The following is a 17,764-nucleotide window of genomic DNA, read 5'->3' as shown; positions in this document are numbered from 1 at the left end:
CTGATCTTATTGTGGCTACACCGGTAATCGAACCAGCGACCTTGCGGGTTCCAGTCATTTACCTTAACCACTACGGGCTCTCTCCTCCTGGGCCTCTCCTCCTAGCACTCACAGACCCCCTCCTTTCTCTACATGTACGTTTCTATGGTTTACAAAGAAGACCATTTTTAAATCCCTTCCTATCATTGAAAAAGGCATACTTACATGTTGACTTACCCTCTGCCTGTGTTTATAGTCCTTAAATTCGGGTTTCAAAATATACAGTTGATGGGCCGGCACGCACTCTGTACCAAAGGAATGTATAGCTGTACAATAATTCAAGCTCACTGGTTGAAAATGGGTTCTAAGTGCCACAGCCAATGGCGTTTCAATGTCACCACGTTCACAGAGAAGGGGTGGGATAAACAGTGTTGTGGTTTGAGCATGTTTGTTGGTGCAATTCCTTTCTTGAACGTCTGAAATTATCTATTATACCTTTTAATAACGACTAAATAGTGATCTGAACATCAGACCTGGGTGAAATATCAAATTGTTTTGAATGCAAATACATTTCTGTGCTTGATTGACCTTGCCTGGTGCAATTGAGCCAACCGAGAGGACCAGAAAGCGGGGTTTGCACTGAGAGAGTATTTCATAGATTCCAATAGACCACACAAGCTTGGTGAAGTGCAGAAAAGTATTTGAGTTCAAAACAATTACCCTTTTCACCCTGGTCTGCACAACATTTTCTTTGTTAGTTTTGGAAAGGGTTCTGGGGAAACTTGGAACAAACGGGCTGTGTGTTTTTGTGTTGGGGGAAAAAACACAGCTAAAAGTTAGCCTCTCTACCCCTGGAACCTCTTCTCCAGAGCTGGCTAGCCTGCCCCTTATCAGACTGGACTTCTCCTGCAACAAGATCTCCGAGATCCCGCCCGTCTACCGCAAAATGAGGCAGCTGCAGCTCATCATCCTGGACAACAACCCCATGAAGTCCCCCCCGGCGCAGGTCTGTGCCTGTGCCTTGTGATTCTATCGGTGTGCCTGTTCTCTAAAGTGATACAACACTACCACCTAGAGGAAGTTAACTCATACTACAGGTGCTGTGGAAAAAGTCCAGTACATGAACACAGCCTGTAAGCCCCCCTACTAATGTGGGTATATACAGGTGCCTAAGACTTTTGCACAGTACTGTATGTCTGATGATTGGGCTATTGTAATTCATTTATTTATCTGTTTGTTTGTTTGGATTTTATTAATTTTTTAGGTCTGCCTAAAAGGAAAGGTGCATATATTCAAGTATTTGAATATGAAAGCTTGCAGAACAGACAAGAAACCAGACTCCCTGGACCTCCCGTCTCTCAGCAAGCGAAGCCTCCCACAGCCTTTGACAGATAGGTAATCTCTCATTATTTATGTCTGTCTGTATGCAGCACGCATGTCTGTGTATGTACCGCATGTCTGTCTGTATGCAGCACGCATGTCTGTCTGTATGTACCGCATGTCTCTCTGTATGCAGCACGCATGTCTGTCTGTATGGACCGCATGTCTGTCTGTATGCAGCATGCATGTCTGTCTGTATGGACCGCATGTCTGTCTGTATGCAGCACGCATGTCTGTCTGTATGGACCGCATGTCTGTCTGTATGCAGCACGCATGTCTGTCTGTATGGACCACATGTCTGTCTGTATGCAGCACGCATGTCTGTCTGTATGTACCGCAGGTCTGTCTGTATGGACCGCATGTACAGTTTCTATATGTGTTTGTATGGTTTGTAGATACATGTGTATCATGTTCCGGCAGACTTTGTGTATTAAAATAAATACAACAGAATTTTATTCATGGCATCGTGCATAGTTTAATAGGAGTGTAAGATAACCCCCCAAATACACCAAAAGGCGGAAGTATCCGAGAGGTGAAGGAAACGCGTGTAGTCTGACCAATGCTACTGGAACAGGGTTAATTTAATTTTGTTCTCGTTTATCTGACTCCAAAAGATAAGTTCAACTGCTCCTCTGTTCTAACAGTTCAACAAAAGGAACTGCAAATGTCCGCCAATAGTGTGGCTCTATAAGATCGCTATCTATTTGTATAGACGCGGACGTACGTGTGGCATATATAGCCTACAATGATACACTTAGTATGTATCTTGTGACGGCACTGGTGTATAGGCGAGTGACTACGGGGTGCAGGTATCCTAGGTTGTCTATGTGTGTTAGGACTCTAAACTGCTAAGTGTGCAGTGGTGTAAGTCAAGAGGATGCAGGTTCAAATTAATACAATTTATTAAACAATGTGCATTGCAGAAATAGAATGACAATCTGTTACAAGAATTACAAGTTGTAATATGAATGGCTATATGCAAATAGTGCGCAGGAGATCATATTAGCGAGTCTCCTCGAACCATTCCCCTCTATATACCCAGGGTTTACAGGAAAACAACAAATCATCAAATAAAGAGTCACAAGATGGCGGTAACAATGGTCCTGCTGATGTTATCTCTGTATGTCCAACAAGCCTGGTTAACCTTTGTATTACAGCTGGATGCTGACTCACAGGTAACTTGCATTACCTGTGGTTTATTCCTACAAGATCTTTATTCAGCAACCAGTGTACTACACCACCAATGACACCAAACTATTTCCCACATCATTAGCTATCTAAAGACACCAAACACTGTATGTGGAAAACCCATGGTTTATACAGTGCTATTTCAGTTCTGGGAGTTAATTTATAGTGTAGCAGTTACTATATAACTAAAGAACACAAAAGTAGTATTTATTTTCTCTAATGTGAATGTAGTACTGTATTTATGAAAATTATATCAACAAAAAATCTTTAGGGTTATTCCTTACAGCACATTCACAAAGTAATCATATAATGATATAATGTTAATATGTACAGTGCGCTAGGTCGTCTTCTTTATGGAATATATGGTTAAAATCTATTTATTCTTAATCCTGATAATGGACCATATCTTGGTGCAATGCCCTCTTTCGACACAGGCAAAGGGGGCGACATTTCACAACTACAAGCCATACGATATTCAATCATTCATACCTTAAAGACAATTATACATTAAAAAGCTATTTGTTTTAGTTTTTGGGCATTAACAACAAATTCTGGTGGTTAAAGATTATATTTAATTCAAGTAGCCATTACGGTATAAAACTCAATATTTCTTGTTTAACATGGCATAATATAAGTGTCATATCAATTTCCACAAATTAGCTGTATATGTATCTCAAAAAAATGATGAAAGAATGAGGCTGAAATATGCCCACTTGATTTTCTTTTGTTGATGATGCATCATAAGTATACATTTATAACCATTGTTTTGTTTTACATAATAATTTGGTCGTTCTTGTAATCTTTCAGAAAATGCGAGATTTGTATCCATATTTTTCCCGGAGATCTGAAAATTATGCTTCAATAAAAGGTGGCCATTTTGGATGATTGATGATTTATTTCTCAATAATTATTTAGTGTCTGGAGCTTTGGTTTTAAGGAAGGAATATGAAGGAATTCTGAGGAGCAGACCCAAAAGCTGTGAAATCTCACAGAGAACACTAGTTCTATCTTGTTCATACAGTATACATGAAAGAAAAGGTTCAATGCACAAATGCAGTGAAATACCTGCCATCTTCTTAGAAGATTAAAATGGATAACATTTTCATCCAAACAATGTGTGGCGCTCCCTGCCTGAGAGAAGGATTACACAGGGTGTGGTGTTTTTAGTATTTATACTGAAGTGCTGCATTAACAAAAGAAATGAAAGGGCATGAAATGGGCGGATTATGAACAGGTATGAGATTAAACAACTTTTCCAAGAACTAGCTTTTCCAAGAAACTCCATAAGCTCAAAGGGCAAAGTGATATCATAAGCTGCCTTTGTATTTTGATCTTGGCCAAGAAGCAAATCATTCTTTGTAGGAATTGGACTGGAGAAATACACTTCACTTGATATGAACAATGCATTACAAAACTCTTTATCACAACCACCTGGCCATAAAATACAAGGGTAACCAAACAATTATGGGAACTACATTCAAAAACAATGATCTACAGTACTTAACAGCCTGTAGCGTAGTGGTCAAGGTATGTGACTGAGACACGCAAGGTCGGTGGTTTGATCCCCGGTGTACATTACATTACATTACATTAAATTACATTACATGGCATTTAGCAGACGCTCTTATCCAGAGCGATGTACAAGGAAGTGCAGATCAAACACAAGTACAATTGTGAAGAGGACATGAGAGGACAGTACAGTTCTGAGCCCTAGTGTAACCATATAGATATAATCGGAACCCTTGAAGAATACATCAACTTCCAAACTAGCATACCATAGTTGGCAACTAGAATACCCCGAGTACAACAATACAAGAACTAATACAAAAAACAACATCTATACAACTACATAAGTGCCATTACAGTCTATGGCATACATAAAGCTAATCATTGTGGTGAGTTAGGGAGGGAAAGGTGTAGCCTGAAAGTGTAGCCACAATAAGATCCACACAGCCGTTGGGTCCTTAACCCTTTATTGCTCTAGGGGAGGATTGTCTCCTGCTTAGTCTAATCGACTGTATGTTGCGCTGGATAAGAGTGTCTGCCAAATGCCATTAATGTAATGTAGGAAAGTGATATAATCAGACATTCGGGCAGGGAGTAGCTGCATTCAGTTGTCCTTGAGCTGGGCTCACGCAGAATTCTCAAACATTTATTATCAGATCTGATGATCTCCTAATCTGATTTTTACAGCTGCTTCCCAAGGTTATTGTTCTTCTATGTGCCTGGAATCGAGGCTTCCTTATCAAAATAGCAGTTATGCACGACATCTAATGGTAAGGTGTGATAGTGAAGTGCCAAGTCTTGTGTGGCCAACTGTAAGAATCATCTGAGTCAGAATACAGGTCTGACACAGATGAACACTTTTCACGTTGGAGTCACCAACTGTAAGAATCACCTGAGTCAGAGTACACGTCTGACACAGATGAATACTTTTCATCCCCCCTCTGATGTATCAAACAGCAGAGGTATCTGAGCGGTGAAGGAAATGTGTGTAGTGTCATGGTGCACTCCTGGAACAGGATTAATTAAATGTTACCTTGCGTATCTAACTCCGAAATAATAGATAACCGTTATTAGTTAACAGTTAAACAGAAAGCTGCAAATGTCCTCCAATAGTGTGGCTCAGTACAAATCACTGTCTAGGTAGACATGAACATGCCTCTCAGATACCTTTGCTGTTTTGTGTGTACCGGGGGGGGGTGACCCCGTCATGATACGTTTTCACCGGTCTCAGACCTGTATCCTGTATCCAGTTTTACATACTTTATTTCCATTATGGTAGGACTTAACATTGTACAACCACATATTTTGTTTCAGTGGTGATCTGTATGTCATAGTATCCACATTGTAATGTATTGTAATGTTTATTGCTTCCTGTGTCTGCCCTGTCTTCTCCAGTATGGAGGATTTTTACCCCAGTAAGAACCACGGACCAGACTCAGGAATCGGGAGTGACAATGGGGATAAGAGATTGTCGACAACAGAGGTCTGTAGCCTCATACTGCTCCACATTATCATATGCAGTGAACAGTGGTCCGTGTATATACTGCCAATATTATCATATGCAGTGAACAGTGGTCTGTGTATATACTGCCAATATTATATGCAGTGAACAGTGGTCTGTGTATATACTGCCAATGTTATCATATGCAGTGAGCAGAGGTCTGTGTATATACTGCTCCACGTTATCATATGCAGTGAACAGTGGTCTGTGTATATACTGCTCAATATTATCATATGCAGTGAACAGAGGTCTGTGTATATACTGCTCCACGTTATCATATGCAGTGAATAGAGGTCTGTGTATATACTGCTCCACGTTATCATATGCAGTGAACAGTAGTCTGTGTATATACTGCTCCACGTTATCATATGCAGTGAACAGTGGTCTGTGAAAAGAAATGAAAGAAAGCCAAACACCATCCTCGTCAGCTTGCTGCCAAAGGGCTGTGAAATCCAGAGGAAAGCCCTGTCCAGATAACTATGACTATAGCTATCACTATAACAACGTGAGCATCCGCACTGCTGAACGATAAGCTTCGGTAAATAGTCTCTCGGCTATGTTATCTGCCATTTTGAATGTGACACCCTGTTCATGAAGCTGGAAAAAAAAATTGCTCCGGAAGTGATCCCAACGATATTGTATGTCACTGTTGTTGTCATTATAGTTGTGCTGTGGGCTTCGCCATCCACTTCAGTTCAGTTTTGTAATTTATTTTATATTTCTAATTGGATTTGCTACAATATGTTGACATCTTTTGATACCCAAGACCTAGATTAACCAATTTCAGTGATCAAAAAATGTATTTACAATTGGTTAGTTTTTACAGCATTCCTGTATGTGTTCAAAACTACTGTTCACAAATTATGTGATTCTATAGCAATTTACAACAAACATATAATTCTGACCTACTTACATATTATTGCAGCTGAGTTTGTGCTGAAAACAAAGATATGAAACACTTTGGAATCACTGTATATAAAGTTGATTAAAATGACACAAATGTGAGAGCATGGCTCATAGTTTTCCTGATTTTGCCCTCAGTTTTTGTTTTTATAGTTCCTGATGTGCATGGGGCCTAACAGGGGGAACACCTCCTGTTTTCAGCATCCCGCTCACATGCTCCCAGAGCTGCTGAATTCCGTTTGCGGACCGATTTCCCCCGGAGGCTGTTGTTTTTTAAATGATGCGAGATTAGCTGAGGGTATTTTTAAGAAAGTTTGTGCATCCTTGGGGCTGTTTCCGGGTGAATTGAACTCTTAAGGACGAGCTGAAAGGGAAGTTAGCGCCGCAGTTCTCCTTTCACTTCCTAAAAAACGATTTGAATTTAGATTTTAGATCACCGTGTACCAGTGTGCATGTATGTCAATCAAATGTCCGTTCCCCTCCAATTAATATCCTTTTCACGCAGCAGTGCGCATCCTCATTTGACGTACCTCTCATCATTTGACATCATATCGACTCCTCGCCCTTCAAAAACTCTCCCAGGAATATCTGTGTCTTGTGTATACATTGTATCACTTCCGCTTCAGCTTGTCTTTAATGCATATTGGATGTTGTAATTCGACCTAATGGTCATTTGTTCCACGTGGGGATTGCAGTCTTAGGCCTGTACAATAAGCATGAGTCCTGATTTCTGCCTTCTGCCAACCCTCCCTCTACACACCCCCGCCAGCCCTCCGATGACGACACCATCAGTCTGCACTCACAGGTGTCGGAGACGGCACGAGCCGACGCCCACCTGCTACTCGCCAAACTGGAAAGTAAAGGTACCTGAAGACGCCCCTTCACACCTTCACACTTTCACCCAGAACCCATTATCTGTTTACCTCCCACCCCTTCTGCAGTCCGAGATACTCCTCTAATGTACGTACACCTTCATTCTGTGGATTGGGTAGTGCACATTAACTGCATATTAGTATTATTATTATTATTATTATTATAAGCTCTGAGCAAAGTCTTGAGCAGCAATGGTAAAATTGCTCAGTTATTTAACTACAATAACCCAAACTTTGGCTCACACTCTGTAAAACATCTCATTATGTTCACACTTACATACAGTATGAAGGCAGATAGGCTGCAAGCATTCTAGAAAGATTGTCAGATGATTAAAGACTGTGGCTACTGGTGATTGTAGCCATTGTACCAATATGAAATTAATGGAAGACTTGTCTCTGTAAATATCAGATGGTATTTATATAACCTGTCCAGTTGTGAGGTTTTGTAACCGTGCCCTGGGCTGTATTTGAGCAGATCAGGAGGCCTATGACTTCATCGATCCCAGCACGGAGGAAGAGGCAGCTCTGTCTGAGGAAGATGTGCAGCAGAGCACCCGCTATGTGTCCTGTATGAAGGTGTGGAACCCCCCTCCATTTTGTATCATTGTTCTTGTAAAAAGTGCTTAATGCATCCGATCCTGATTGGCTGTCCCAACTGCATTGAATCTATTCCTTGACATGAATCTTTTTTCTAATTGTGGGTTCTTTCAGGAGCTTGAGAAAGTGCTGAACAAGTCACACCAAAATGAAGACAAGGAAAACGGGAAGGAGGAATCGGGGTAAGATGCTGTTCCCTGCTGGAAAAAAAACAACTCAAGCTATGTTTTGAAACAGCTGGTAGCGGCTAGACCAGTTCAGATCAGCTCAACCTAGTGTAGCTGGTTGACCAGTTCAGACCAGCTCCCAGCTCAACATGGTTTATCTGGTTGACCAGTTTAGACCAGCTCCCTGCTTGACATGGCTTGATCAGCTTGAAACTGCTGGTAGCTAGTTGGCCAGCTACTAGCTCACACAAGCTACCAGCACTAGCTGATTGACCAGCTAATACCCAGCTAGACCAGCTTTATGACCAGCTTGGCCATGCTGGCTGGCCAGCTCATATCCAGCTAGACCAGCTTATGACAATTTTCAAGCTGGTCAAGCTGACATAGCTTGATTTTACAGCAGGGTTGTCACCAACCAGGACTCTCACTCTGTTCTGCCTGTAGTTCATCACTATCTGTCTGTTTTTAGTTCAGAGAAGGAGCCCCTGGCAGAGGAGGAAGAGGAGGATGAAGTAAAGGAAGTTTTGGACTTGAGGAAGATAGCAGCCCAGCTGCTGCAACAGGAGCAGCAGAACAGGTATGTTTCACTGTGGTCAGCTGACCCCTCCTGTGACATCACAGATTTCCCAGAATCCACCATCATATGAGCCCTGGCCCTCACATCCTGTCTCTTTTCTCTTCTTTGTGAGAATAAACTCATACTGTTCGATTGCCTGACACGGTTAGGGTCAGTTCCATGTATTCAGTCAGTGAAACAAAAATCCTTATCGAACATTATGTCCATTTCTCCATTCATGAATTTAATGTTTCATTTAGTGGACTGAACTGAAATGCAATTGACCCAAACCCCAGTGCTTGAATTAAGGTCTTTACATGTGATACCACAGTCACCAATTAAACTGATTAAAGAATTCATGTTTTTCTTTTTCATTATGTAGCAGACCACTGCAGCAGTGCAGACCTTTATCATTCATGACTTCATGACAAAACTATGGCTATGCCTTCTTTCCAGCCATCTCTTGCTTTCCTCTTGCTGTACTAACAAACCCTCCCTGTCTTCTCGGCGTTGCCTTTTCCCTTCCTCCTTCCCTTCATCACTCTTTCTTGGATTGGTGCGTGCATCACCAAGGCGACGGTCGCTCATATGTAGAGCGTCGTTCAGTCAGAGCCTTTTCCACCGGCGGAGGGCCACTGCTCGGGCACAAAGGTAGAACGAGGCAGGGGAAGAGAACCTGTGTGTGTGTGGGGCGGGTGTGTGTGTGTGTGTGTGGGTCGGGTGTGTGTGTGTGTGTGTGTGTGTGTGGGTTGGGTGTGTGTGTCTGTGTGTGGTGTATGTGGGTAGTATTTGTGTAGTATGTGTATATGCGGGTCTAGGTGTGTATTTGTGTAGTGTGTGTATATGCGGGTCTAGGTGTGTATTTGTGTAGTATGTGTATATGCGGGTCTAGGTGTGTATTTGTGTAGTGTGTGTATATGCAGGTCTCAGTGTTGGTGACCATTTATATGGCGTGTCTGTAGTGTGTAGTGTGTGTGTGTAGTGTGTGTATATGCAGGCTTTGGTGTGTTTGTGAGTATTTGTACGGTATGATTGTAGTGTGTGTGTGTGTATGCAAGTCTGGGTGTTTTGGTGAGTGTTTGTATGGTATGCTTGTAGTGTGTGTGTGTGTATGCAGGCCTGGGTGTATTAGTGAGTGTTCCTGTGGTGTGTCTGTAGTATGTGTGTGTATACGGGTCTGGGTGTTTTGGTGTGTGTTTGTATGGAATGTTTGTAGTGTGTGTAGTATGTTTGTACTGTGTGTGTGCATATGCAGGTCTGGGTGTTTTGGTGAGCGTTTTTATGGTATGTTTGTAGTATGTGTGTGTATGCAGGCCTGGGTGTATTATTTTGTGCTTGTGAGGTGTGTCTGTTTGTGGATCTGGGTGTTTTGTTGAGTGTTTGTATGGTATGTTTGTAGCATGTGTAATTTGTGTGTAGTGTGTGTATGCAGGTCTGGGTGTTTGTATGGTATGCTTGAAGTGGCAAGTATGTATAGTGAGTGTTCCTGTAGTGTGTCTGTAGTATGTGTGTGTATACAGGTCTGGGTGACCTGGTTTGTGCATGTGTGTGTATGCAGGTATGGGCTGGTTGGCGAGTGTTTGGTGAGACTAGAGCTGGGCTTTTTGTGTCTCTTTTTGTCACACAATTCATTTAAATGTGATCATGCAATACAACTAAAGGGAAAGACAGCCTAATTTTCAATGGATTTAAAATGTATTATCGGACCAATTATTGCATTCACTCTTCACTTCCAGATTCCTCAGCCAATCAGGGAGCAGCACAAACAGTAAACAGAGATCGCCCAGGAGGTACAATGCATTGCACTGTCATTCTTCCATGCTTTTCTGTTTTTATGCAGTTCTGCATCACAAAAGCTAACATAGGTTGAAGCTATAACACTTATGAGATCTGAGGCTCAAGCTAAACAAGTTACCATGTACCATGCAGGATCGATTTAAATGAGCATTAAACTCATCATTCACATGTAGTGCGTGCTTTGGCTTTAAATTAGCATTAAAATGAAATGAAATTGAGATGGTTGCATAAAGGCACATCTTTGTTTGTTCTAGTTCCTCACTAGAAGAGGGAAGCACGGGAGAGTCAGCTGTTTCTAGTCAGGTAAGTCACCAACCCTTACCTCTCTGTGACTCTCACCAATGGTAAAATGATACTTTTTCATTTACCAGTCAAGTCTAAGGGATTTTCCGGTGTTTTTTCGATACTAACATTTGCATTTAGACAATATTGTTGATTGTCTTCTTCTTTCTCTGTGTAGTTTTTCTCCTGTTTGCACTCAGGCAGGGGAATAGCCAGGAATTCTGTAGGCCCCCTGAACGTGGGGCTTTTGGGCCCCAAGAATCATAAGAACTTTCTCCCTAGGCACTGCACAATGGCTTGACTGTTTTGTGCTGCTTTGTTTTTCCCCAGTCTTCCTCCTCCTCTGTGGACGGTTCCCAAAAAGCCAACCCGGCCGACTCGGAGCCAAAATGGCCGGAAGGGCACGCCGTTCTTCACCTGGGCGAGGAGCGGCGGCGTAACAAGTATCTGCGGAAAGATTATCTGAAGGTGATGAAGCTTGTATTCCCAGAGTAGCGTCCTTTTCCATGGAACTGCTGGAGGAAAGCCATGTAGCACATGACTGATTGTCTGTTGATACTGGTGTTGATTGCTACCTCCTAGATTGGCTACGGACCAGAACCTTATCTGTGACACCTCACAAATAGACTATTCTGGCAGCTCCAGCAGAGGTTCTGTGGAAGTTCACAGGAACTTGCCCCAGCGTGAGGACTAGGGAACATGCGAGTTCAGATAGCATCAGCAATACCAGCAGGCTTGGGGACAAAGTGCAGTCTGTGTTCTACTGTGGAGTGTGTAACAGAGGATGAGTGTCGGGCCCAGCCACAGCATTTAGTCTTTGTGCAGGGATACAGCGCACAGGATGATGTCATATCCTGCCTGAGCCTGTGCTGATGGCTCACACAGGAAGCACTTCCTCTGCCTCATCATGCGAGAGTGAATCTCCCTGCATAGCTGGTAGCAGTCACGCATGGCAGTCAAGCACACAGTCACCTCAAGAAATATTGGAAAGCTTCATGTAAATTGATTGTATAAAATAAACTGTACTGACAATGATTCCAATTTTTCTCTTCAAGCATTTGGGGATGCTACTTACTTTCACTCTAATTGTAATATTCTTATAGAAAACGTGCATATTCAAGTTTCGAAATCAGATTAATAACAGATAAATGCCACCTCCATGTCAACAAGCTCTGAGAGCAACACATAAGTTGTAGTTCCTGAGTTCCAAATGTAGTCAATGAAACTGTAAAATGTAGTCAATCGTGCTGTGCTCAGAGGAGATCAGAATTAAACTTTGTTGGCCATGCACACCATCAGAATTTTTGTCAAGGATGGAAAAATGGCAGATACCCACAGTAAATGGTGGTGGATCATAGATGCTTTGGGGCTTTTTGGCTGCTTGTGATCAAGGGGATCAGGTTAAGCTCAATGGCACAATGAAACCCGGTACCTGGCTGCCTTTGGCCAGAAGTTGAAATTTGGCTGTAGATAGACCATCATACCACTTGGCCTTCTCAGTTTCTGGACTTGAACCCTACTGAAAACCTGTGGTCTGAATTGAAGAGCGCGTTCGACAAGGGCAAACCTAAGAGTATGGTAGATATTGAAATTTTCTGCATGGAGGAGTGGTCCAAGATCCCTCCGAAAAGGTTGTCCAATATTTTTCTAAATACTTTCCATCTTCCTTTACAGTACAAGTGCCAGGCTGCCCGGAGAGGTCTCAGCGCAAACAGCAATGAGTGTGGGGTGGGTTCACACTGTGTGTGTGTGTGTGTGTGTGTGTGTGTGTGTGTGCGCGTGTGTTTGTGTTTGTAGGATTTTGCTGTTTCTCAAAATTATGATATTTATGATAATATTTTAAAACAATATTTTAATTACAGGAAGGAATGCACTCTGCAGATGTCAGCACAGGATTAACAGTGTTTGGTTTGAAACCGAGATCAGGTAAAACTATGTTTCTATTCCTGTTTGGAATTTTTAAAAATATAATTTTTATAAATGCAACCCTCACCTGTTACATGAGAGTCTAACCTCAGTCTCACATGTTTTTTTGTCATATAGACTATTTAGTTTTGATTAGTTTAGCTCGTATTGGCTATTGTTCTATTTTTTTATGACAAAGTTTAATAAATACCAAATAAAGTGCTCACTGAGTTTATGTTTTGCAAGGAACTACATGGTGTGGACACATGCGTACCCTACACAGTGTACACGTAGGGTGGCCTGTAGCGTAGTGGTTAAGGTAGATGACTGGGACCCGCAAGGTTGCTGGTTCAATCCACACAGCCATTGGGCCCTTGAGCAAGGCCCTTAACCCTGCATGGCTTGTGCTTAGTCTAAAATCAACTGTAAGTCGCTCTGGATAAGACCGTATGTAATTAATGTAATGTAATGTATTGTAATACATGATGGGAGGATATTTCTATAGCTCTGGGGTTTTGACTCTAGTGCTTCGCCCTCTCTCATTTCTGGCTTGTCCGTGTGAAGTTGTCTGGGTAATGAGTCTCATATAGTGCATCTGTCCTGGTTTTTGTTTGCTGGCTTGCAGCGTGCTGGGTATTTTTCCTTTCCACATCAATGCTTGCTGGCCCATCCCAGTACTGGAACGCCCTTCCCCAACTTCAGAGGGTTGTACACCCCTAGGAAGTGCCAGTGAAGTTACGACATGCCTTTATTGTGCAAAAACAGACTCGGGGATCAAAACACAAACATTTTGAGTAATCTAAACAGTTTCTGTTTTGCTCTATGAAGGTTTGTGTGTCAGGTTAATTATCAGTCATAGACCCCTCTCTTAGTAGGATGCATTTCTTGTCATTGAGCTCATATACCACCCTGCTCATTGGCCTTAATGTGAATATGACCCGGGAAAGGACCAACTGAAAGATAAATGTCCATATAAAAAAATAAAAACGGCCAATACTCACAGGCATGTGATTTCATGACCTTGCAGCTTGCAGAAATATTCAATTGTAAACACATTCTCTCAGTGTTAACCTGTGGAAATCTAATAAACAGAGTTCATATGGGAAAGTTTCAATAGAAAAGTAATAATAATTTAATTTGGCTTCAAGTTGAGCAATATGTACACTTTAGCTCTACACCACACCCACAGACTAGCATTAGTAAATTAATGTACTAACAATGAGCTTCAGCCCAGAGCGTTTTAAGACCTTTCTGTTCCAGGAATTTGTTGGCTCCCAAGGGAAGTTCTGTACATGTCATTTTCTATGCTTGATTGATCTTGCCTGGTACAGTTGAGCCAACTAAGCTGGGGTTTGCATTATTTGAGAGTATTTCATAGGTTACAACACACCAGGCAAGCACAGTAAAGTGTAGAAAAGTATGTGAATCCAAAAGGTCTGCAGATCAATGGTAATGATTGTCGTCAACACTGTTTATCCCACCCCCTTCTCTGTAAACACGCTGACATTTAAATTACATTGACTATGACAATTAGAACCCATTTTCAACCGATGAGCTTGAATTATTGTGATTATACAATGTTTTGGTACAGAATGTCGGGCCGTTAACTGAATATTTTGAAACCCGAGTCAACCTTTTTCAATGATGGGAAGGAGTCTTGTAACAATATTTTAACACAAAAATCTTACCTATTGTACCTTTAAATCCAGCATTATAGCGGTAGCTATACCATGAAGATACTGAAACTGTCCATCCCTACTCTCAACATGCACTGCTGAAGAATGTGCAGCAGTCTTACTTAGTTACCAAATGCTGGGCTCAAACCAGCGCATGGGCAAGCCTTTTATATGGCTGGTCCAACGTAGACCCCAATATTTTTGTGTGTTGCTAAGCTTAACTGTGAGTAAAAGCACAATCCCTACATTTGATGTTAGCACTAGCTTTGCCTCGGTCATGCAGATCAGAGCAAGCAGTACAGTAACATGACATATAAAGTAAGCACAGCAGCTTGTAGCCCAGTGGCTGAGGTACATGTCTGGGACCCAGAAGGTTGGTGGTTCAAGTCCTGGACTTAAGCCACCACTGTTGGGCCCTTGAGCAAGGCCCTTAACCTCACATTTCTCCATGGGGGGACTGTCCCCTGCTTAGTCCTATCAACTGTGGCTAAATAAGTGTAGTGTACAGATGACTGTGATGATGTAGAATGCCCAGGGGTAACGTGGGATACGAGTGCAGCTGAGAAGTGCAGGTCTTCACCCCCTCCCCGTCCCTGTCCTCCGGTGCCTTCCCAGCGTTCTCCAGAGGGAGTAACCCGGAGCACAGCCCCTCCGATCCCGGGTTCACCATCCGCCGGAGGATGGAGCACATGCGGGAGGAGATGGAGCAGATCCAGCTCCTGCGCCAGGTCAGTGGCGATCGGATGACTCGCGTGAGATTTCACCGAAGAACCGCGAACAGTTCTTTCGTTTTTCCCACAAATTGCAGATTAGCCGCCAGCATCCAACACCTAGTTTAGAATGATGAAATATGTACACACTTTTACTGTCTTTTCTTCCACTGCACAATAACGTGTCTAGTGACGATTCTGATATTTACAGACCAGAAGTCGACAATCCTGGGTCAGAAAATAAAATTCCTATCCAATACTTTGTTCCAGTCACGTGGATTTGGCAATTTTACACAATTCTCCAGCCAAGAGATGACTAATAAAATAAAATAAAAAATAAAAAAGCGAGTAAAATCAGCTGGCTGAGCTAGTGAGTGCAAGCAAAACAAGGCACGACTTTTACTTTCTGACTTTCCCAAGACTTCCAACCTCTATTCCTGGCCGAAGCAACCATTTAAATTAAGAATTCAGAGGGTTTATGAATGTTTTTTAAAATGAAATACTGCCCATCAATGTTTATTGGCAAACACTGGCAATTTTTTTTTTCCAATCCTGCATCCTTGTCTAGATACATAGATGGATAGATCATTACATTTATATAACACTTTCCTATATAACGCTTTTCCTGGGTGATGCATGGCAGACATTTTGTGCCAGAATTCTCACCACACACTAGCTGAGGCAGTGAGGGACAGAACAATGCTTTTGCCCATTGAATCGGGACAGTGAGGTGGAGGATTGAAAAAACCAGGCTGGGAGTTTAGCCAGGACTTCCCTAGCGGCTGTTCTCATCGAGGCTGCTGTCCCTTGTCGCAGAACCTGGAGTCCAGGCTGAAGGTCCTGCTCCCGGATGACGTGGGCGGGGCTCTGATGGATGGGGTGGTCCTGTGCCACCTGGCCAATCACATTCGACCTCGCTCCGTAGCTAGCATCCATGTTCCCTCCCCTGCAGTGGTGAGACCTCATTTTTTAAGCTCTTGGTTGTTGTCCTTGTTGTTGTTGTTGTTTCTTCATGTTCTCACTGTGTCTTTACTTGTGCTAGGATCATATTTTTTGCTTGATTTATTTGGCTAGATGAGAAGGAAAAAAACAGTCAGAGACACTGGCCGTCATGATTATGTGAAATTTCCTGCATTAATAAAAAGTTATCTTCCCGGCTACTGGGGGACGTGGTTGTGGTGGCGTTTCCTCGGGTGATCCATGGGTGATCGGAAAACACAGGAAGAAAATGGGGGAAATTCAGATTTTTTTTTTTTTTTTTACTTATAATACTTATAATAATGACCCAATCTGTTTTAAAAAGTGACTTAAAGCTGTCAGCCTTTCTAGGGTTAACAGGGAGTGGCGAGAATGTCGTAATAAATCCATCTGGGATGATTCCCGGATTCACGGCAGATCAAATAACTTTTTGGCGAATATTTTCACAAGCAGATGCAAAAGATAATTTATAATGCTATTTCTCTTGGGTCGTGGTTTCAGCACTTCACTCTCTGCCTACCAGACCTGGGCCAAATACATAATTGTTTTCTGTGCCTGGTTTCACACTTTTTAATCGGTTCCATCGGTTCAAAGCTCGGTAAAGCATAGAAAGGTATTTGAATCCAAATACTGATATATTTTTTGTCCTACAGCCAAAGCTGAGCATGGCCAAATGTCGCAGAAATGTGGAGAACTTTCTGGATGCCTGCAAGAAGCTTGGTGTGCCACAGGTAAACCTTCCTAGTGGGCTCCTCTTTTAGAAACGCCCCATTCAATTTAGTCCTAAACCCCTAAATATTATTCCCATACAAAAAAACCTCACTTTGCTGTATGAGAATTGGTTTGGAATTTGACTGGACTGTTAGATAATAATAATAATAATAATAATAATAATAATAATAATAACAACTTCATTTATATAGCGCTTTTCCAGAACATGGCGCCCAATGCACTTTACAAAAAAAGAAGACAATAAAATAAGAAAACAAAAATAGGATAATATCAACCAAGATAACACTGATACAATCAGACCAACTAAACCTAGACAGCAGTGAAAAGTATCAGGGCATATTAAGGTACACAATAAAATGGAACATATAGTGCCGTGGTGGTGTACAGCTAAAGTAACGGACCTTTGATGCAGTTGCGCACCGAGGGGCGTGAACCCTGGTCCTGCCAAAGCCGAGTTTGGCCGGCACACGAGGGAGCGGCGTAATTGGCCCACCGCTCCGAGGGGGGTGGAGGGACTCAGCAGGGAGGATCGCCGCTTACAAAAGCGCCCTGATCTCTTCAGATTCACGGCCTGTGGCATCTGGACGATGCGGCTTGAAGAAGGCGTATCTTTTACGCCAGGGGTGGGCAACGAGGGCTGTATCTGTTTCCGGTTTTCATGCCAACTGCTGGTCTTAATTACTTAATTACTTAATTTATGTCATCTGACATTTTAGCTACATTTCTTGAGGAATGCGTGGATGCCAGTCAAAGACTGTTCTTGTGTCCCTGTATGATATGGTTTTCCTGTGATCTAATCTGAGTGAACTAGTGTAGTGTGTATATGGCCAATCACACTCCGACAATAAAAGCTCAGAAATATAGGAAGCAGCTGGGCCATGCACAGCTTTAAAAGTAATTACTGAAGTTTTATCATTCATTCTGACAATAACAGGAAGCCAGTGGAGTTCAGCCAGGATTCAGCCCTTTCACTATTCCTAAATAAAAACTTTGAACCAGATGGCGCCTGGACAAAGCATAACTGCTTAGACTGGA

General features: G+C 42.3%; 1 protein-coding gene across 1 annotated transcript in view; it reads left to right on the top strand.

Annotated features, from left to right (window-relative positions):
* The window catches only part of LOC133124716 (leucine-rich repeat and calponin homology domain-containing protein 2-like), a 50,598-nt gene that overhangs the window by 25,489 nt on the left and 7,345 nt on the right, over window positions 1-17,764 (top strand). Inside the window, exons 5-20 of the mRNA XM_061236144.1 lie at window positions 849-985; window positions 1,244-1,374; window positions 5,449-5,536; window positions 7,227-7,320; window positions 7,805-7,905; window positions 8,041-8,108; window positions 8,563-8,670; window positions 9,223-9,300; window positions 10,386-10,439; window positions 10,701-10,749; window positions 11,059-11,196; window positions 12,403-12,456; window positions 12,591-12,654; window positions 14,925-15,037; window positions 15,836-15,973; window positions 16,651-16,728. Coding sequence (XP_061092128.1) covers window positions 849-985; window positions 1,244-1,374; window positions 5,449-5,536; window positions 7,227-7,320; window positions 7,805-7,905; window positions 8,041-8,108; window positions 8,563-8,670; window positions 9,223-9,300; window positions 10,386-10,439; window positions 10,701-10,749; window positions 11,059-11,196; window positions 12,403-12,456; window positions 12,591-12,654; window positions 14,925-15,037; window positions 15,836-15,973; window positions 16,651-16,728 — 1,493 coding nt within the window. The remainder of the gene's footprint in view (window positions 1-848; window positions 986-1,243; window positions 1,375-5,448; window positions 5,537-7,226; window positions 7,321-7,804; window positions 7,906-8,040; window positions 8,109-8,562; window positions 8,671-9,222; window positions 9,301-10,385; window positions 10,440-10,700; window positions 10,750-11,058; window positions 11,197-12,402; window positions 12,457-12,590; window positions 12,655-14,924; window positions 15,038-15,835; window positions 15,974-16,650; window positions 16,729-17,764) is intronic.

This window comes from Conger conger, chromosome 3 (assembly GCF_963514075.1).
Source record: "Conger conger chromosome 3, fConCon1.1, whole genome shotgun sequence".
Lineage (NCBI taxonomy): Eukaryota > Metazoa > Chordata > Actinopteri > Anguilliformes > Congridae > Conger > Conger conger.
Note: the sequence above shows the minus strand (reverse complement) of the source record. Positions and strands in the feature narration are given on the sequence as shown.